The sequence below is a fragment of the Oncorhynchus tshawytscha genome, linkage group LG06 (genome assembly GCF_018296145.1).
Source record: "Oncorhynchus tshawytscha isolate Ot180627B linkage group LG06, Otsh_v2.0, whole genome shotgun sequence".
Classification (NCBI taxonomy): domain Eukaryota; kingdom Metazoa; phylum Chordata; class Actinopteri; order Salmoniformes; family Salmonidae; genus Oncorhynchus; species Oncorhynchus tshawytscha.
This window is the reverse complement of record NC_056434.1, coordinates 10,988,305-11,010,993: the sequence shown is the minus strand read 5'-3', so window position 1 is coordinate 11,010,993 and position 22,689 is coordinate 10,988,305. Positions and strand designations below refer to the sequence as shown.

General features: G+C 43.8%; 1 protein-coding gene across 5 annotated transcripts in view; it reads left to right on the top strand.

Annotated features, from left to right (window-relative positions):
• Positions 1–22,689, top strand: part of LOC112252020 (lysine-specific demethylase 4B-like) — an 85,095-nt gene that overhangs the window by 15,585 nt on the left and 46,821 nt on the right. For all 5 annotated transcript variants that reach the window (XM_042322953.1, XM_042322952.1, XM_042322954.1 and 2 more), the window contains exons 6-8: positions 6,410–6,459; positions 12,894–12,997; positions 18,068–18,205. In XM_042322953.1, coding sequence (XP_042178887.1) covers positions 6,410–6,459; positions 12,894–12,997; positions 18,068–18,205 — 292 coding nt within the window. The remainder of the gene's footprint in view (positions 1–6,409; positions 6,460–12,893; positions 12,998–18,067; positions 18,206–22,689) is intronic.

Here is a 22,689-nt window from a genome sequence, read left to right as displayed (position 1 = left end):
CTTTTCATCGTTTAACTTACATGGTGATCGCATCTAAACTTTCATAGTATTACCACGACTACCGGAAAAACAGTTTGTCTTTCATTCACCCACGTGGGTATAACCAATGAGGAGATGGCATGTGGGTACTTGCTTCTATAAACCAATGAGGAGATGGGAGAGGCAGGACTCTCAGCGCGATCTGCCCTTGGCGTCGCAGACACTCGTTGGCGCGCGCGTGTGACCAGTGTGTGTGCAATAATTGAATAACATTGATTTCTAAATTTATTTTGCGACGCACAGGTAAAATCCTGGGAGATGAATTCACCTTTCAGCAGGATAATAACCTACAACTCAAGGCCACATCTACACTGGAGTTGCTTACCAAGAAGACGGTGAATGTTCCTGAGTGGACGATTTACAGTTTTGACTTAAATCTGCTGGAAAGTCTAGGGCAAGACATGAAAATGGTTGTCTAGCAATGCTCAACAACCAATTTGACAGAGCTTGAAGAATTTTGAAAAGAATGAGTTAATGTTGCACCATTCAGATGTGGAAAGCTCTTAGAGACCCAGAAAGACTCAGCTGTCATCGCTGCCAAAGGTTCTTCTACAAAGTATTGACTCAGGGGTGTGAATAATTATGTAAATTAGATTTCTGTATTTAATTATTAATGCATTTCTAAAAAAACATGTTTTCATTATGTCATTATCATGGGATATTGTGTGTAGATTAAATAATAATTAGAATACATTTTGAATTCAGGAATGAATACTATCTGAAGGCAATGTATGTGTGTGTTGGAGTGTCAATGTAGTAGTGCTGCAGTCCCTACGGTTATAAGCAACACTCACTACAGAGTTCCAAACTGCCTCTGAAAGCAACATCAGCACACAAACTGCTTCACCATCTGGCAGTCTGACAGACGAATCTAGGGTTTGGCAGATGCCAGGAGAATGCTACCTGCCCCAGTGCATAGTGCCAACTGTAAAGTTTGGTGGATGAGGAATAATGGTCTGGGGCTGTTTTTCATGATTTGGACAAAGCCTCTTAGTTCCAGTGAAGGGAAATCTTAATGCTACAGCCTACAATGACATTCTAGATGATTCTATGATTATATGCAACTTTGTGGCAACAGTTTGGGGAAGGCCCTTTCCTGTTTCAGCATGACAATGCTCCCATGCACAAAGCGAGGTCCATACAGAAATGGTTTATCGAGATCAGTGTGGTAGAACTTGACTGGCCTGCACAGAGCCCTGACCTCAACCCCACTGAACACCTTTGGGATGAATTGGAACGCCGACTGCGAGCCAGGCCTACTTGCCCAACGTCCGTGCTCGACCTCACTAATGCTTGTGGCTGAATGGAAGCAAGTGCCCACAGAAATACTCCAACATCAAGTGGAAAGCCTTCCCAGAAGAGTGGAGGCTGTTATAGCAGCAAAGGCAGGACCAAATCTATATTAATGCCCATGATTTTGAAAATGTTTATTTGAAGGGGTCTCCACATACTTTTGTATTTATAGTTTATTTTATTATATTCATTTTTTTAATTTCATCTTTATTTAACCAGGTAGGCTAGTTGAGAACAAGTTCTCATTTACAACTGCGACCTGGCCAAGAATAAAGCAAAGCAGTTCGACACAAACAACAACACAGAGTTACACTTGGAATAAACAAACAACAAACATAATCAATAATACAGTTTAAAAAATCTATATACACTGTGTGCAAATGAGGTAAGATAAGGGAGGTAAGGCAATAAATAGGCCATGTTGGCGAAGTAATTACAATATTAATACCAATTAAACACTGGAGTGATTGAGGTGCAGAAAAATGTGCAAGTAGAGATACTGGGGTGCAAAGGAGCAAGATAAATACAGTATGGAGATGAGGTAGTTGGATGGGTTATATTACAGATGGGCTATGTACAGGTGCAGTGATCTGTGAGCTGCTCTGACAGCTGGTGCTTAAAGCTAGTGAGGGAGCTATGAGTCTCCAGCTTCAGTGATTTTTGCAGTTCGTTCCAGTCATTGGCAGCAGAGAAATGGAAGGAAAGGAGGCCAGAGGAATTGGCTTTGGGGGTGACTAGTGAGATATACCTGCTGGAGCTCGTGCTAAGGGTGGGTGCTGCTATGGTGACCAATGAGCTGAGATAAGGCGGGGCTTTACCTAGCAGAGACTTGTAGATGACCTGGAGCCAGTGGGTTTGGCAACGAATATGAAGCGAGAGCCAGCCAACAAGCGTACAGGTCGCAATGGTGGGTAGTATATGGGGCTTTGGTGACAAAACGGATGGCACTGTGATAGACTGCAGCCAGTAGAGTGTTTGAGGCTATTTTGTAAATTACATAGTCGAGGATCGGTAAGATGGTCAGTTTTACGAGGGTATGTTTGGCAGCATGAGTGAAGGATGCTTTGTTGTGAAATAAGAAGACTAGTTTAGATTTAATTTTGGATTGGAGATGCTTAATGTGAGTCTGGAAGGAGAGTTTACAATCTAACCAGACACCTTGGTATTTGTAGTTGTCCACATATCCCAAGTCAGAACCGTCCAGAGTAGTGATGCTGGACGGGTGGATAGGTGTGGGCAGCGATGGGTTGAAGAGCATGCATTTAGTTTTACTTGCATTTAAGAGCAGTTGGAGGCAACGGAAGGAGAGTTGTATGGCATTGAAGCTTGTCTGGAGGTTAGTTAACAGTGTCCAAGAAGGGCCCGAAGTATACAGAATGGTGTCGTCTGCGTAGAGGTGGATCAGAGAATCACCAGCAGCAAGAGCAACATCATTGATGTATACAGAGAAGAGTAGGCCTGAGAATTGAACCCTGTGGCACCCCCATAGAGACTGCCAGAGGTCCAGACAACAGGCCCTCCGATTTGACACACTGAACTCTATCAGAGAAGTAGTTGGTGAACCAGGCGAGGCAGTCATTTGAGAAACCAAGGCTGTTTATTCTGCCGATTAGAATGTGGTAATTGACAGTCGAAAGCCTTGGCCTGGACGATGAATACAGCTGCACAGTATTGTCTCTTATCGATGGCGGTTATGATATCGTTTAGGACCTTGAGCATGGCTGAAGTGCACACATGACCAACTCTGAAACCAGATTGCATAGCGGAGAAGGTACGGTTGGATTCGAAATGGTTGGTAGTCTGTTAACTTGGCTTTCGAAGACTTTAGAAAGGCAGGGTAGGATAGATAGAGGTCTATAGCAGTTTGGGTCTAGAGTGTCTCCCCCTTTGAAGAGGGTGATGATCGCAGCAGCTTTCCAATCTTTAGGGATCTCTGACGATATGAAAGAGAAAGGTTGAACAGACTAGTAATATGGGTTGCAATAATTGCAGTGGATAATTTTAAGAAAGAGAGGGTCCAGATTGTCTAGCCCGGCTGATTTGAAGGGGTCCAGATTTTGCCGCTCTTTCAGAACATTGCTATTTGGGTGAAAGAGAAATGGGGGAGGCTTGGGCGAGTTGCTGTGGGGGGTGCCGGGCAGTTGACCGGGGTAGGGGTTGCCAGGTGGAAAGCATGGACAGCTGTAGAGAAATGCTTATTGAAATTCTCAATTATAGTTATTATATGATTTATCATTGGTGACAGTGTTTCCTTTCAGTGCAGTGGGCAGCTGGGAGGAGGTGCTCTTATTCTCCATGGACTTTAGTGCCCAGAACTTTTTTGAGTTTGTGCTACAGGATGCAAATTTCAGTTTGAAAAAGATAGCCTTAGCTTTCCTAACTTCCTGTGTATATTGGTTCCTAACTCCCCTGAAAAGTTGCATATCACGGGGGCTATTCGATGCTAATGCAGTACACCACCGGATGTTTTTGTGCTGGTCAAGAGCAGACAGGTCTGTAGTGCACCAAGGCCTATATCTTTTATTTTTATGGAGCATGCTTATTTAAGATGGTGAGGAAGGCACTTTTAAAGAATAACCAGGAATCCTCTACTGATGGGACGACGTCAATATCATTCCAGGATACCCCGGCCAGGTCGATTAGAAAGGCCTGCTCGCTGAAGTGTTTTAGGGAGCATTTGACAGTGATGAGGGGTGGTCGTTTGACCGCAGACCCATTACGGATGCAGGCAATGATGCAGTGATCGCTGCGATCTTGTTTGAAAACAGCAGAGGTTTTATTTGGAGGGCAGGTTGGTTAGGATGATATCTATGAGGGTGCCCGTGTTTACGGATTTGGGGTTGCACCTGGTAGGTTCATTGATCATTTGTGTGAGATTGAGGGCATCAAGCTTAGATTGTAGGATGGCCGGGGTGTTAAGCATGCCCCAGTTTAGGTCACCTAGCAGCACGAGCTCTGAAGATGGATGGGAGGCAATCAATTCACATATGGTGTCCAGGGCACAGCTGGGGGCAGAAGGTGGTCTATAGCAAGTGGCAACGGTGAGAGACTTGTTTCTGGAAAGGTGGATTTTTAAAAGTAGAAGCTCGAATTGTTTGGGTACAGACCTGGATAGTAAAGACAGAACTCTGCAGGCTATCTCTGCAGTAGATTGAAACTCCGCCCCCTTTGGCAGTTCTATCTTGGTGGAAAATGTTATAGTTAGGGATGGAAATTTCAGGGTTTTTGGTGGCCTTCCTAAGCCAGGATTTAGACACAGCTAAGACATCCGGGTTGGCAGAGTGTGCTAAAGCAGTGAATAAAACAATCTTATCTTGCTTATTTATATATTTTTTACAATTTACTCTTAAGCTTTGTTGCACAAAAAAAGGTCTACACACCACATTTCACGAATAATCTAATGAATTCATAAAATTCATACTTGGTGTAAATTTAAGTCTTTCACAACTATAAGACCCACTAATTTAATTATTTTCATCAAAATAGTTGAACCTGGATTTGTTGTTGTTGCAATAATCACTAATCTGGCTTTCAAGTCAGTCTATGAAAATGCCCTTTTTGTTACAAATGTAACCAAAACCATGAACATTAACAGATAATTAGACTATCCCTCTGCATATTTGCATATCAAGCCCTGTCTCAAAATACAACACTTCCCCTTTAAAACATAAGGTTTTTACATGACTGGCTTTTCAAAGACAGCTTGAAATGTAGCCTACACGTTTTGTGCTCTTGTAGGAAGCAGTAACTCCCCATTTGCTGACCTACACTTATCTATAACTGGGCTGCTAACTCGCCAACTAGCAAATAACACGTGCGGCTCTGTCCCCTGATCTGAAAAGCGTATTCACTGGCGGCTGATTGAAAGACTGCTTGTGGGCTACCCCCACCAATAGAATTTTACTGCGTTGCGCTCTGGCTCTGCCTTCATAAAAATCACAGGCTCAATCTGGCAAAGTTAGATTTGTTTTGGTTTGTTGCATTGAGAATGGGCGGATATAATGTTAATTTGATCACAGAAAAAAACATTGATCTACAGTGCATTCGAAAAGTATTCAGACCACTTCTCTTTTTCCACGTTTAGTTACATTACAACCTTATTCTAAAACGTATTAAATAAAAAATACTCATCAATCTACACACAATACCCTATAATGAAAAAGCAAAAAATGTTTTTAGAAAAAAAATTCAAAACAGAAATACCTTTTTTACATACAGTACCAGTCAAACGTTTTAGAACACCTACTCATTCAAGGGTTTTTCTTTATTTTTACTATTTTCTACATTTTAGAATAATTAATGAGGACATCAAAACTATGAAATAACACATGGAATCATGTAGTACTACATGACTCTGTGTTTATCGTTTTGATGCCTTCTATTATTCTACAATGTAGAAAATTGTTACAAAAATAAAGAAAAACCCTGGAATGAGTTGGGTGTTCTAAAACGTTTGACTGGTACTGCAATATAACACACACACACACACACAGACAGATTGTAATATTGAGACAAACCTGCAAGTTGACCTTTACCTACAACTAATGATCATGCACTCCCCTCTCCGCCCACCCGATGGCAGTCTAACACAGCGGCACTCCGTCACCATAGACTCCATAATCTGCCTTTCTATTCTGATCACTTAAACAAGCTTTTGGCCAGAGGGAGGTTGAGGTGCAGATTTTGTACATGGTGTGTTATACAGAGGTCTCTGAGGGGTTAAGCGATCTCTAAACTGTAGTAAATCATTGTTGTAATAACAAATGCAGTAAAAGCTCTGGCTCTCTAATGCGGACAGAGAGGGAGAGATTTACCTCTTCTCTCTTTCCCTTGGTTTCAGATTATTTCATTTGAAATGGGGAAAGAGCACTACAAAGTCCTCGTCATTTGATTTCTCAAAGATGGTCTGATTAATTACCTTTCATGTTTGGGATATTAGCCCAGTTAAGTGTGTGTGTGTAATGAGGACTTTGACCAGAGTACTAAGCATTTAGATCCTTAAACGGTAATTTCTCCTTCTCTCTTCTTTAGTCCCCTTCACCCACTTAATTTTCTCTTTCTCTTTCCCTCCATTCAGGTATGCCATCCCACCTGAGCACGGGAAAAGGCTGGAGAGGCTGGCTCAAGGTAAGACTACTCCAGATCCTCATGCACACTGACCATGTTTTACTATATACATTCACGGAACGGTTTCAGTTTTTACTTTACATTCTAGAATGGTATTTTAGTGTTTGGTTTGCTAAATCTGATACGCGACTCCGCCGTGTGTAGAGTTAGACTAAATAAACTATCTATCTCTATTTCCATGCCGCTTTTCACACAGACCGAGGCCTGCCCCCTGTCACTCAATGAGCACAGTTTTTGTTGCTCGACCATGAGACAACTTGCGTTCAGTCTGCATGGTCAATGCAGCACATGCTAACAATGCTCATTTCCACTTTACTCTTAATATAAATCCACAAGCGTTCTATAATTATGCTATTAGTTTGTATCTTACTGTCTGCAAACAGCTAGTTTGTCTTTTCTAAGCAAGTTGTGGCTAAAATAAATAGTTTTAGCCACTAATTAGCTAATGCTAATAGCTATGAGTCAGCACAAACGTAGCTAGCTAATGAAGCCTGATACCAGTGATGGTGTAGACCTAAATCGACGTGTTTGTGCAACAGTGTCTTCTAAATCAAAGAGAAATTGGTGAAGCATGAATATGTTAGCTGCATGTAATAGCTAAGAGAACATTCAATGTAGCCAAAGGGTATTGGGTCCCCTAGGAAACTCTGACCAACCCTTTGGTTCCTACCCTGTCACAATAACTCCTGCCTGGCTTTTTCTTTCATTGTCATGTCAAACAACACTGTGTTCAAAGTGACCACTATCATATACTAATAATAGTTATTCTACATCCATGATTCCAACAATTCACCCAAGTTTTTATTTAAAAAAAATTTAAATATAAAATTGCAAGTCATGTTGCAGTTATTGTTGAAAATAAATAAAGCTTAGATTTTTTTTGCCATATCGTGCAGCTCTAAGTGGCAGTGTGGAAATGATCTCAAATGAGTGCAGGGAATGCAGAAATTGATTCTTTTTGATTGAGGTTTGATTGAACAGTATAAAACAATCAGAATGGAGAAAGCCCCATTTGAAATCGCTTACAAAATCACTTAGGAGAGAGAACTTCATCTCAAACTCAAAGGACAAAATGAAGCTTAAAGTTAATATTGCCCCGGGGAGAGTTTCACACTGCCAGCTGCATTTTAATGGGGATTAATACACGGGCTCCGCCAGCACATTATTCACCTTTATCAGCTCACGCAGCAGCCGCCAGAGAGAGAGCCTCTGAGACCAACAGGCTCTGAAACAATGCAATGAAAATGAAGTTTGAAATGGGCCTCGATTATACTGTCAGTTACATTAAAGTTTAACTGGGCAAACGATCTCCCATTCTTTGAGGCATGGCACAGACGGCTCGTCAGAGGTGTGAGAGACAGAGAAACAGATCTCTTCTCTTTCCCTCTTTTCTAGTAAGTTGAAGGCCTCAGACACTAATGATTATACGAGAGACGCTGGTTTGTTTTTGAAGAGATGGCTCTGGTCTTTGAGGCTCTGGCCGTGAAATGAATTGTAGTCCTCTGAAGAGGGGCGATGAAGAAAGGGAAGAAAGAGGTGATGGTTTTTACTCATGATTGAGATTTTTTAATTTTTTATTTCACCTTTATTTAACCAGGTAGGCTAGTTGAGAACAAGTTCTCATTTACAACTGCGACCTGGCCAAGATAAAGCATAGCAGTGTGAGCAGACAACACAGAGTTACACATGGAATAAACAAATTAACAAGTCAATAACACAGTAGAAAACAAAGGGGGAGTCTATATACAATGTACAATGTGTGCAAAAGGCATGAGGAGGTAGACGAATAGTTACAATTTTGCAGATTAACACTGGAGTGATATATGATCAGATGGTCATGTACAGGTAGAGATATTGGTGTGCAAAAGAGCAGAAAAGTAAATAAATAAAAACAGTATGGGGATGAGGTAGGTGAAAATGGGTGGGCTATTTACCAATAGACTATGTACAGCTGCAGCGATCGGTTAGCTGCTCAGATAGCTGATGTTTGAAGTTGGTGAGGGAGATAAAAGTCTCCAACTTCAGCGATTTTTGCAATTCGTTCCAGTCACAGGCAGCAGAGTACTGGAACGAAAGGCGGCCAAATGAGGTGTTGGCTTTAGGGATGATCAGTGAGATACACCTGCTGGAGCGCGTGCTACGGATGGGTGTTGCCATCGTGACCAGTGAACTGAGATAAGGCGGAGCTTTACCTAGCATGGACTTGTAGATGACCTGGAGCCAGTGGGTCTGGCGACGAATATGTAGCGAGGGCCAGCCGACTAGAGCATACAAGTCGCAGTGGTGGGTGGTATAAGGTGCTTTAGTGACAAAACGGATGGCACTGTGATATACTGCATCCAGTTTGCTGAGTAGAGTGTTGGAAGCCATTTTGTAGATGACATCGCCGAAGTCGAGGATTGGTAGGATAGTCAGTTTTACTAGGGTAAGCTTGGCGGCGTGAGTGAAGGAGGCTTTGTTGCGGAATAGAAAGCCGACTCTTGATTTGATTTTTGATTGGAGGTGTTTGATATGAGTCTGGAAGGAGAGTTTGCAGTCTAGCCAGACACCTAGGTACTTATAGATGTCCACATATTCAAGGTCGGAACCATCCAGGGTGGTGATGCTAGTCGGGCATGCGGGTGCAGGCAGCGATCGGTTGAAAAGCATGCATTTGGTTTTACTAGCGTTTAAGAGGAGTTGGAGGCCACGGAAGGAGTGTTGTATGGCATTGAAGCTTGTTTGGAGGTTAGATAGCACAGTGTCCAATGACGGGCCGAAAGTATATAGAATGGTGTCGTCTGCGTAGAGGTGGATCAGGGAATCGCCCGCAGCAAGAGCAACATCATTGATATACACAGAGAAAAGAGTCGGCCCGAGAATTGAACCCTGTGGTACCCCCATAGAGACTGCCAGAGGACCGGACAGCATGCCCTCCGATTTGACACACTGAACTCTGTCTGCAAAGTAATTGGTGAACCAGGCAAGGCAGTCATCCGAAAAACCGAGGCTACTGAGTCTGCCGATGAGAATATGGTGATTGACAGAGTCGAAAGCCTTGGCAAGGTCGATGAAGACGGCTGCACAGTACTGTCTTTTATCGATGGCGGTTATGATATCGTTTAGTACCTTGAGTGTGGCTGAGGTGCACCCGTGACCGGCTCGGAAGCCAGATTGCACAGCGGAGAAGGTACGGTGGGATTCGAGATGGTCAGTGACCTGTTTGTTGACTTGGCTTTCGAAGACCTTAGATAGGCAGGGCAGGATGGATATAGGTCTGTAACAGTTTGGGTCCAGGGTGTCTCCCCTTTGAAGAGGGGGATGACTGCGGCAGCTTTCAATCCTTGGGGATCTCAGACGATATGAAAGAGAGGTTGAACAGGCTGGTAATAGGGGTTGCGACAATGGCGGCGGATAGTTTCAGAAATAGGGGGTCCAGATTGTCAAGCCCAGCTGATTTGTACGGGTCCAGGTTTTGCAGCTCTTTCAGAACATCTGCTATCTGGATTTGGGTAAAGGAGAACTTGGAGAGGCTTGGGCGAGGAGCTGCCGGGGGAGGAGCTGTTGGCCGAGGTTGGAGTAGCCAGGCGGAAGGCATGGCCAGCCGTTGAGAAATGCTTATTGAAGTTTTCGATAATCATGGATTTATCGGTGGTGACCGTGTTACCTAGCCTCAGTGCAGTGGGCAGCTGGGAGGAGGTGCTCTTGTTCTCCATGGACTTCACAGTGTCCCAGAACTTTTTGGAGTTGGAGCTACAGGATGCAAACTTCTGCCTGAAGAAGCTGGCCTTAGCTTTCCTGACTGACTGCGTGTATTGGTTCCGGACTTCCCTGAACAGTTGCATATCACGGGGACTATTCGATGCTATTGCAGTCCGCCACAGGATGTTTTTGTGCTGGTCGAGGGCAGTCAGGTCTGGGGTGAACCAAGGACTGTATCTGTTCTTAGTTCTGCATTTTTTGAACGGAGCATGCTTATCTAAAATGGTGAGGAAGTTACTTTTAAAGAATGACCAGGCATCCTCAACTGACGGGATGAGGTCGATGTCCTTCCAGGATACACGGGCCAGGTCGATTAGAAAGGCCTGCTCACAGAAGTGTTTTAGGGAGCGTTTGACCGTGATGAGGGGTGGTCGTTTGACTGCGGCTCCGTAGCGGATACAGGCAATGAGGCAGTGATCGCTGAGATCCTGGTTGAAGACAGCAGAGGTGTATTTGGAGGGCCAGTTGGTCAGGATGACGTCTATGAGGGTGCCCTTGTTTACAGAGTTAGGGTTGTACCTGGTGGCTTCCTTGATGATTTGTGTGAGATTGAGGGCATCTAGCTTAGATTGTAGGACTGGCGGGGTGTTAAAGCATATCCCAGTTTAGGTCACCTAACAGAACAAACTCTGAGGCTAGATGGGGGCGATCAATTCACAAATGGTGTCCAGGGCACAGCTGGGAGCTGAGGGGGTCGGTAGCAGGCGGCAACAGAGAGACTTATTTCTGGAGAGAGTAATTTTCAAAATTAGTAGTTCGAACTGTTTGGGTATGGACCTGGAAAGTATGACATTACTTTGCAGGCTATCTCTGCAGTAGACTGCAACTCCTCCCCTTTGGCAGATCTATCTTGACGGAAGATGTTATAGTTGGGTATGGAAATCTCTGAATTTTTGGTGGCCTTCCTGAGCCAGGATTCAGACACAGCAAGGACATCAGGGTTAGCAGAGTGTGCTAGAGCAGTGAGTAAAACAAACTTAGGGAGGAGGCTTCTGATGTTGACATGCATGAAACCAAGGCTTTTACGATCACAGAAGTCAACAAATGAGGGAGCCTGGGGACATGCAGGGCCTGGGTTTACCTCCACATCACCCGCGGAACAGAGAAGGAGTAGTATGAGGGTGCGGCTAAAGGCTATCAAAACTGGTCGCCTAGAGCGTTGGGGACAGAGAATAAGAGGAGCAGGTTTCTGGGCATGGTAGAATATATTCAGGGCATAATGCGCAGACAGGGGTATGGTGGGGTGCGGGTACAGCGGAGGTAAGCCCAGGCACTGGGTGATGATGAGAGAGGTTGTATCTCTGGACATGCTGGTTGTAATGGGTGAGGTCACCGCATGTGTGGGAGGTGGGACAAAGGAGGTATCAGGGGTATGAAGAGTGGAACTAGGGGCTCCATTGTGAACTAAAACAATGATAACTAACCTGAGCAACAGTATACAAGGCATATTGACATTTGAGAGAGACATACAGCGAGGCATACAGTAATCACAGGTGTTGAATTGGGAAAGCTAGCTAAAACAGTAGGTGAGACAACAGCTAATCAGCTAGCATAACAACAGCAGGTAAAATGGCGTTGACTAGGCAACGGGGGCCGACAGATAAAACATAAACAGGCAGAATGGAGTACCGTGATTAATGGACAGTCCAAAGTGCATCAGCTATGTAGCCAAGAGATCAGTGTCCAGGGGGCAGCGGTGGATGGGGCAGGGAAGCTGGACTGGCGAGTGTTATCCAGGTTGAAAAAAAGTTAACAATGACTAAATAGCTTGTAGCTAGTTAGCTGGTTAGCTTCTGGAGGTTCTTGAGTGTGTTCTAAAAATAAAAAATAATAGCGATTCCGTGTCACATTGGGTGAGGCAGGTTTCCGGAAAGGTATAAACAGATTAAAAATCAAAAAGAGAGAGATTAGTTTTTGTTTAGTGGACAGCCACCTCTCGCCCTGAGAAGTCTGTGTAGAAAAGGCGACATAAATGGGCCGTAGAAGTCTATAAAAAGACAAAAGAAAGATGAAATGGTATGATGCAGAAAATAACCACCACTCGCATGCTTTCACAAGTTTGAAAAAGAAAATGGTGTCATGACACAGATGGCACAAGCTCTCAAATACTTTATATGATATCATCATGGGCCATTTGACGCTGGTCGGCGGAGGTATGTTCCTATGTGTCAACAAAAGTTTCTCACTCTTCCGTTTGGCTTGTTGTACATCCTGGTACGGTGACCCGTTGGCGGTGACCCGGGGTCCGACACGAAGGGAGGGATTTTGGGATCAAGGCAATGATGATAAGTAAAGGCTTTCTGGGCGTGCACTGCATGTTGCTCAGAGCGCTGTGACCCCCCCACGTTTTCCGTCTGACAGAGGAGAGAGCTCTTTCCTGATAACCCCCAACCACCCATATCTCCCATTTGGGTGGAGAGCGTTAGCCTGTCCTGCAATGTCTCTGTCTGTAAGAAGCCAGACCTCCCTCCTGTGGCTTATCCACTCCCCGGAAGTGGGGTTATGTAGTCGACATAAGCAGGAAGCCGATGACAAAATTATTGTGTATTGTTTGAGGTTTTAAATGTCCCTTGGGAAACACGCCATATTTCACATGCAGAACACGTTTCACTGGATGCCACAACAGGTGGATTCAGGAAATGGGAGGCAATTTAGTAATGTGGTGTTTTTGTGTGTTGTTCCCCGACCTGCAGGTTTCTTCCCAGGCAGTTCCCAGGGCTGTGACGCCTTTCTCCGCCACAAGATGACTCTCATCTCCCCGTCCATACTGAAGAAGTACAGCATCCCCTTCGACAGGGTAGGTCGTAGAACGAGCAATGGAAGGAAGACCAGGGTGGTGGCTGAGGTCTGGGGGTGGTGGCTGAGGTCTGGGGGTGGTGGCTAAGGTCTGGGGGGGTGCTGAGGTCTGTGGGGGGGGTGCACGGATCTGACTGTCTGCTTGGTGGCTGACCTGTCTATACTGATAGTTAGACCTAGTGCACGGTTCTGACTGTCTGCCTGGTGGCTGACCTGTCTATACTGATAGATAGACCTAGTGCACGGTTCTGACTGTCTGCCTTGTGGCTGCCCTGTCTATACTGATAGATAGGCCTAGTGCACGGTTCTGACTGTCTGCCTGGTGGCTGCCCTGTCTATACTGATAGATAGACCTAGTGCACGGTTCTGACTGCCTGCCTGGTGGCTGCCCTGTCTATACTGATAGATAGACCTAGTGCACGGTTCTGACTGCCTGCCTGGTGGCTGACCTGTCTATACTGATAGATAGACCTAGTGCACGGTTCTGACTGTCTGCCTGGTGGCTGCCCTGTCTATACTGATAGATAGACCTAGTGCACGGTTCTGACTGTCTGCCTGGTGGCTGACCTGTCTATACTGATAGATAGACCTAGTGCACGGTTCTGACTGCCTGCCTGGTGGCTGCCCTGTCCACGTGCAAGGAGTCGACCAATCAATTATTTAGTAGTCGACTCCACCCACCTTGTCATAATATTTAACAGTTGGAAAGATGTCAGGGAAAGGCAGGCGACAGCAGCGAAGCCCTGCATGGCAATACTTTGAGAAGTTAAATGAGAATGGGAATTAAATGGGAATTCATATGGAATATAATGAATTTGTCTTAGAGTTTTAAAGAAAAAAACAACAAATGGCAGTTTAAACGTTAAGAACAATTGTCAATTTGTCATCCCTACTCAGAATAGAAGTGCTGATCTAGGATCAGGTGGCGATCAACACCCCCAGTGTTCATTTCATCAACAATAACTGACAACAAAATATTAGTCAACAACCCATTTTTCCTGACCCAAATTAATGACAATAACGAGACGAGATGTCCTGAAGAAAGAAAAAAACAATGACTAACAAGTTAGTTTTCATTTTCAACAAATGTGGTGATGAGAATTCCATGTGATATTAATGAACATCAAATTTAACATGAAGCTTTTTCTCAAATGTTTTATCCAATCATAAGCATGCATGCCTTTGCAGAATATTTAATTGGTGGGATTAACGTCTTTCGGGTGTGCTGTCTGATTGTCGCCCATCTTTTCATTTTTGCCATGGAAAAAATGTCACTATTTTATAATATCACAGCCCTATCCTCCATCCTAAGGTTGTGATGGGGAGAAAATCGCTTCATGTCTAAATTGTTTAACATGTAGCCTATATGGTAAATCATGGCTGCCATTGGTTACAATCTGCCACAATGGCAATGTGCCAACTATACTGTATGAGGGCATAGTCTGGTCCAAATAGGTCTATCTTAATGTGCACATGGAAATAAACGGACTAATATTTGACTAAAATGACTGCGACTTAAAAATACACACACATTGTCCCAGGTTTTAGTCGACTGATAATAACTAAAACTAAGGATGAAATGACTAAAATGTGACTTGAGACTAAAAGGTATTTTAGTCATAAATACTCTATTAAATCTAAAATGGATGCCAAAATGAACACTGCAGCACCCTACTCTGAGACGCTTGACACATACAGCCCTACGGCTCTGAAGTTTAATAGCAACACTGTTCCATGAGGGATTATATATATATATATATATATATGTATGTATGGAAATAAAGGAAGTAACAGCATCCATCTAATTGATGTCATACATGCACATTTAACCAATAACAGACCTCTAACACTTCTCATTTTAACATCTATGTTTGACGGATATTTCCGGTAATGCAATTCAACTCATTTGTCATCACATTACCACTTAAGCCTGTTAACAGCTCTCAGAAAGGAGCCACTTCACCACCAACGGCAGTTTTAGTAATAACCCTTCTGAATGGAACCCTTTGCTGAAGCACAATTGAAGTACTTCAACCTGTGAAAGGATTTGGGTGCTTCCTAAATGGAACACTATTCCCTATAAAGTGCACTACTTTTGACCAGGGCTCATAGGGGACACACCCTTGTGACTAGCACCGACCGCTGTTAGAAATGAATGGGGTGAATGAAAGCCTGCCTTCACTGACTGAAGTGGAGGCTAATGGCACTTTTAGATGATGGAGTCTGGGTCAGTAGACATGCTGAAGTTGTTGTGGGTGTGGCTGCTCTCCAACCAACCTCTGGGAGTGATGACAGCATGACGGGGGAGGAGTGAATGGAGGGAAGGATGATGACGTGAACACTCCAAAAGTGTGCATGAACATGCAGGCCTGCACACGGGCAGACGCTCTGCGCACACACGGGCAGACGCTCCGCGCACACACGGGCAGACGCTCCGCGCACACACGGGCAGACACACACGGGCAGACGCTCCGCGCACACACGGGCAGGCAGCGCACACACGGGCAGACGCGCTCCGCGCACACACGGGCAGACGCTCCGCGCACACACGGGCAGACGCTCCGCGCACACACGGGCAGACGCTCCGCGCACACACGGGCAGACGCTCCGCGCACACACGGGCAGACGCTCCGCGCACACACGGGCAGACGCTCCGCGCACACACGGGCAGACGCTCCGCGCACACACGGGCAGACGCTCCGCGCACACACGGGCAGACGCTCCGCGCAGACACGCACACGGACACACAGCACACAGTATTGCAAGGTTGATAATGAGATTAATGGCGTCTTTACTTAAAGATCATAGCTTCACTTCACAGTAAATTATGATTGGGATTGAGTCTTAGTTACATTTCCGTGATAGAAAATTAATCATCATCTACATTTTTTTTCTGTGTGTAATAATTGTAGGAGGTAGAAACTGTCATGGTGCAAAAATAAATTTAAGATTTCAAACAAGAAATAATGTGTAAGTCTCTCTTATACGGGCATACAAAGTTCTCCTCTGTCTGCAGTTGTCGTGTTTCTCTTTTTCCTTTTTGTCATGTTCCTTCGGGGTGTCGTTATCTGATGCACACCGAGAGCTTCTCCCTGGATTTGAGTGTAAAAAATAACACAGGCTTTATTGCAGCTATGAGATCAGCAAAAACAGGCTTTGATATCTACTCTGTCTTACCACCTCACTTCTTCTGTCGTGCTGTCTGCTTGTCTCCCACCGCTCCACTTCCTTTAGTCTCCCGTCGCTCCACTTCCTTTAGTCTCCCGTCGCTCCACTTCCTTTAGTCTCCCGTCGCTCCACTTCCTTTAGTCTCCCGTCGCTCCACTTCCTTTAGTCTCCCGTCGCTCCACTTCCTTTAGTCTCCCGTCGCTCCACTTCCTTTAGTCTCCCGTCGCTCCACTTCCTTTAGTCTCCCGTTAGTCTCCCGTCGCTCCACTTCCTTTAGTCTCCCGTCGCTCCACTTCCTTTAGTCTCCCGTCGCTCCACTTCCTTTAGTCTCTCCACTTCCTTTAGTCTCCCGTCGCTCCACTTCCTTTAGTCTCCCGTCGCTCCACTTCCTTTAGTCTCCCGTCGCTCCACTTCCTTTAGTCTCCCGTCGCTCCACTTCCTTTAGTCTCCCGTCGCTCCACTTCCTTTAGTCTCCCGTCGCTCCACTTCCTTTAGTCTCCCGTCGCTCCACTTCCTTTAGCCTCCCGCCGCTCCACTTCCTTTAGTCTCCCGCCGCTCCACTTCCTTTAGCCTCCCGTCGAACAACTTCCTTTAGCCTCCCGTCTCTCCACTTAATTTAGTCTCCCGTCGCTCCACTTCCTTTAGTCTTGAGTTTATGTGCCTCACTCCTCTCTATCATGAGAAGTACTCCTAACTAGTTTATATTTAAAGCTAAATGAATCTGTTCCTCATTTTATTTTATTATTTTTACTTAACTAGTTAAGAACAAATTCTTATTTTCAATGACAGCCTAGGAACAGTGGGTTACCTGCCTTGTTCAGGGGCAGAAGGACAGATTTTTATCTTGTCAGCTCGGGGATTGGATCTAGCAACCTTTCGGTTACTGGCCCAACGCTCTAACCACTAGGCTACCTGTGACTTGATGAAGAGGGTCTTCAGATCAAGGGCCCAAAACGTACAGCATATTTGAAGTTCAGCTGTAGAAATCTAGTGACTTAATAATTCTGTCAGGGATTGCCAATGAACCTCGCGTAATAGTAGTAGACATTTTAATGTTGGAGCAGCCACAGAAAACTAGGAGTGTCAGAATAAAAACCGCCAAATAATTTGTCAGGCTTCATTTCCAAGAGCTGCAGACAATTCCGGTGAACTGTCTTCACCCTCCCGAGCTCTCAGTAAATGATGGCCCTAGTTCTGCCTTGGAACGAAACGCAATCAAATGAAAATCTTAATTTGCACGGACTGGCTAATTTCTTGTGCCATGCTTGCTGGCTCGTCTAATTACGCATGTATCGCCGGGACTGGTTCTCTAGGAGAAGTAGCCACCAGGCAGCTCAAGTGAGGGAAAGCTGGATGGGAGGAAGGAAGGGTGAGTTTAAAAAAAAAAAAGCAAATCACCCTTCCCATCAGTGCTTAATGATTGTGGATATTAAGAGAAAGCATCTGTTTTTGTTCCCATGGCTGGGTTTCAGGGGTTGCGAAGACCCTGTTTTTGCCAAATCCTTCCATCCGAGGCAGAGTTTCATTGCCTTAAATGTAAATTACTTCATCATTTTGGCATAGTTTTGCTCATCTCTGCCCATCAAAAGCCGGTTTAATAACAAAAATGTTTGCTTATGCAATATAGATACATTTTATGAGGTTTGCATACTGCTTGTACTGCACTGGTTCTGTTGACCATTAATGCTCAGTCAGTTAATGTACATTTTAATGTTGTTTGACTTAACTTTTTATGCAACTGTTTACTGTATTCAGGGTCAGTCATCCAAACCCGAAGCAGAATTTTAAAATATTGATCAGTGTACAAGTAACATGTAGATTATATGACTGCATCCTGTTGATTTGATACTCTGTCACAACATCACAGAGGAGCATTTAACCTTTGAACTCTTGCTATCTCCAGATCACTCAGGAAGAAGGCGAGTTTATGGTCACCTTTCCTTATGGCTATCACGCCGGATTCAACCACGGCTTCAACTGCGCCGAGTCCACCAACTTTGCCACCCTGCGTTGGATTGACTACGGCAAGATGGCAACACAGGTGGGTCAATGCACAATAAACCATATGGAAACCCCAGTGCCTCCTACCAACACACAGCACTATAGCGAAGATTAAACCTACAGGTGTGTGGTCATCTACCACACATGCTACCCATATCCTCTTACACAACCATGCAATTCATTCTTTGAATACCAGTTCCACAGTGTAGTGCTTACACAAACTGTTTTAGGCCTGGAGCAAGAGGTCGTTGGGGTGCAGTGTTTGTGTGTTAACCTGTGTCTTTCTAAGCTGTCTCACATCGCCTGTTTCTCCCTGTGTTCCGCTTCATTTTCCTTTCATGGCTTTATCTCCCGGAGGGCAAACTGATGTGAATAGTTTTTGGACCAGGCCTTTCACCTGTAAGGGGGACACAAAAAAAACACAGACAGACACACACAGACAGACACACACAGACAGACACACACAGACAGACACACACAGACACACACACACACACAGACACACGACACACGCGCGTGCACACAGACACACACACACACACACACACCCTGTCTCTGCTTGGCCTCATGTCAGATTTGAGGTTGTGAGTTCAGCGTGCTGCTCTCAGGGCCACTGGAAGCCCCTCTCTATTTCCCACACAGTCTTTGATGCATGTAAAGGAAATATTTAGTCCATTGTTGACATAACCCCAAAAAATGTTTTTCCTGTTAGCAATCAAGTTTTCAAGATATGGAACTTTCAAAATACAGAAATACTGCTGGTATGATGGTGTTTTTCATTTAACCCGCCCGCTCCCTGCCCCTCTCAGTTCTGAACACAATCCACTGGCCAGGGAGCTCCCCCTCAAGAGTTCTATCTGAATCTCAGAGATTCATTGGTTGGTTTTGCCGCTTGCCCTCCATTTTGTGTCAGCACATTGACAGACGGCTCCTGAAAGTGCCAGAGCAATGGGAAATAAAGAAAGAACAGCTTGGGCACCTCCCTCTTTCTGTCGTTCTCTCTTTCTGCCAAGCCCTATTCACTTCCTCTTGATGCCACAGGGAAAGATGGTCCTTTGAGCTGGAAATGTCACTGGGCTGTGTGGCTTGTTGCTAGTCTCCTGTCTACTAGAGCTCAAGAGGTTCTATTTGCTGACACATCTGTCTGCTGACACCTACTAATTATGGCTGTGGTCTCCCTGTTTTTAGTTGTTTCACACCGCGCCAACGAGAGTCTGCGTTGCCAAGCGCTAAAATAGAAGTCAGTTCTATTTGTGACGCTGAACACAGTGCATGTCCTGCCTCTCCCATCTCCTCATTGGTTTATTGAAGCAGATACCCATGTGCCATCTCCTCATTGGTTATACCCACGTGGGTGATTGAAAGATGAACAGAGGTCGGTCGGTTGTGGTAATACACCTTATTATGAAAGTTAGATGCCAATCAGCATATAAAGCCCAAAGAGGGAAAAAGCCTGGAAGGAGGAGAGATGACTAGAATTGATTCGGTTGACAGTTTTATGTGTGGATTAATTGGTGGAGTAGAGGACCTTGTGCATTTCAGGTAAAATAACAACTCAATAGGACAAACTAGCTAGCAACTGCAAGCTAGCTAGCTAAATTGCCATACATGTTTAATGCTTTTCAACCTGTGAAATACTTTCAAGTATTTTTACTTAAGTTGTTTTTTTGAGTATCTGTACTTTACAATTTATATTTTTGACAGCTTTTACTTCAATACATTCCTAAAGAAAATGGTACTTTTTACTCCATACATTTTACCTGACACCCAAAATACTTACACTTTGAATGCTTAACAGAACAGGAAAATGGTCTAATTCCCACACTTATCAAGAGAACATCCCTGGTCATCGCTACTGCTTCTGATCTGACGGACTCACTAAATACAGTGGCAAGAAAAAGTATGTGAACCCTTTGGAATTACCTGTATTTCTGCATAAATTGGTTATAAAATTTGATCTGATCTTCATCTAAGTCACAACAATAGACAAACACAGTCTGCTTAAACTAATAACACACAAACAATTATACGTTTTCATGTCTTTATTGAACACACCATGTAAACATTCACAGTGCAGGGTGAGAAAAGTATGTGAACCCTTGGATTTAATAACTGGTTGACCCTCCTTTGGCAGCAATAACCTCAACCAAACATTTTCTGTAGTTGAGGATCAGACCTGCAGGAGGAATTTTGGACCATTCCTCTTTACAAAACTGTTTCAGTTCAGCAATATTCTTAGGATGTCTGGTGTGAACCACTCTCCAAGTCATGCCACAGCATTTTAAATCGGGTTGAGGTCAGGACTCTGACTGGGCCACTCCAGAAGGTGTATTTTCTTCTGTTGAAACCATTCTATTGTTGATTTATATCTGTGTTTTGGGTCGTTGTCCTGTTGCATCACCCAACTTCTGTTGAGCTTCAATTGGCGGACAGATAGCCTAACATTCTCCTGAAAAATGTCTTGATAAACTTGGGAATTCATCTTCCCCCGTCGATAATGGCAAGCTGTCCAGGCCCTGAGGCAGCTAAGCCGCTCCAAACCGTGATGCTCCCATCCCCATACTTTACAGTTGGGATGAGGTTTTGATGTTGGTGTGCTGTGCCTTTTTTTCTCCACACACAGTGTTGTGTGTTCATTCCAAACAACTCCACTTTAGTTTCATCTGTCCACATAATATTTTGCCAGTAGCGCTGTGGAACATCCAGATGCTCTTTTGTGAACTTTAGATGTGCAGCAATGTTTTTTTTGGACAGCAGTGGCTTCATCCGTGGTGTCCTCACATGTTGGCATGCTCCAGAGATTTCTGTAATTCTTTAGCTGACACTAGGATTCTTCTTAACCTCATTGAGAATTCTGCTCTGTGCTCTTGCAGTCATCTTTGCAGGATGGCCACTCATAGGTAGAGTAGCAACAGTGCTGAACTTCCTCCATTTAATGTGTCTTACTGTGGACTGATGTACATCAAGGCTTTTACAGATACTTTTGTAACCCTTTCCAGCTTTATGCAAGTCAACGATTCTTAATCGTGTGTCTTCTGAGATCTTTTGTTCGAGGCCTGGTTCACGTCAGGCAATGCTTCTTCTTGTGAATAGCAAACTCATTGTGTGAGTTCTTTTAAAGGGCAGGACAGCTCTAACCAACATCTCCAATCTCGTCTCAATGATTGTACTCCAGGTTAGCTGACTCCTGACTCCAATTAGCTTTTGGAGAAGTCATTAGCCTAGGGGGTTCACATACTTTTTTCCAACCTACACTGAATGTTTAAATGATGTATTCAATATAGACAAGAAAAATACAATAATGTGTGTTATTAGTTTAAGCAGACTGTGTTTGTCTGTTGTGACTTAGATGAAGATCAGATCTAATTTTATGACCACATTTTTTGCAGAAATCCAGATAATTCCAAAGGGTTCATCATTTTTTTGCAGAATTCCAGATAATTCCAAAGGGTTCATCATTTTTTTGCAGAATTCCAGATAATTCCAAAGGGTTCATCATTGTTTTGCAGAATTCCAGATAATTCCAAAGGGTTCATCATTGTTTTGCAGAATTCCAGATAATTCCAAAGGGTTCATCATTGTTTTGCAGAAATCCAGATAATTCCAAAGGGTTCATCATTGTTTTGCAGAAATCCAGATAATTCCAAAGGGTTCATCATTGTTTTGCAGAAATCCAGATAATTCCAAAGGGTTCATCATTGTTTGCAGAAATCCAGATAATTCCAAAGGGTTCATCATTGTTTTGCAGAAATCCAGATAATTCCAAAGGGTTCATCATTGTTTTGCAGAAATCCAGATAATTCCAAAGGGTTCATCATTGTTTTGCAGAAATCCAGATAATTCCAAAGGGTTCATCATTGTTTGCAGAAATCCAGATAATTCCAAAGGGTTCATCATTGTTTGCAGAAATCCAGATAATTCCAAAGGGTTCATCATTGTTTGCAGAAATCCAGATAATTCCAAAGGGTTCATCATTGTTTTCTTGCCACTGTACATGCTGCATTTGTAAAGGATGTCAAAGTGTCAGAGTGCCCCTGGCTATCTGTAAAAAAGACAATTAGGTCTAGTTTGCTTAATATAAGGAATTTGAAATGATTTATACTTGTACTTTTACTTTTGAAACTTAATTATATTTCAAACTAAATACTTTTACTCAAGTAGAATTTTAATAGGTGACTTTCACTTTTACTTGAGTAATTTTCTATTAAGGTATTTTTACTTAAGTATGACAATTGGGTACTTTTTCAACCACTTGTAGTAGTAGTAGTACAATGTAGTAGTAGTAGTACAATGTAGTAGTAGTAGTACAACAATGTAGTAGTAGTACAATGTTGTTGTAGTAGTAGTACAATGTAGTAGTTGTACAACAATGCTCTAGTAGTAGTACAATGTTGTAGTAGTTGTACAATACTGTAATAGTAGCAGTAGTACAATGGTGCAGTAGTACAATGCTGCTGTAGTAGTATCAGCAGTAGTACAATGCTGCTGTAGTAGTATCAGCGGTAGTACAATGCTGCTGTAGTA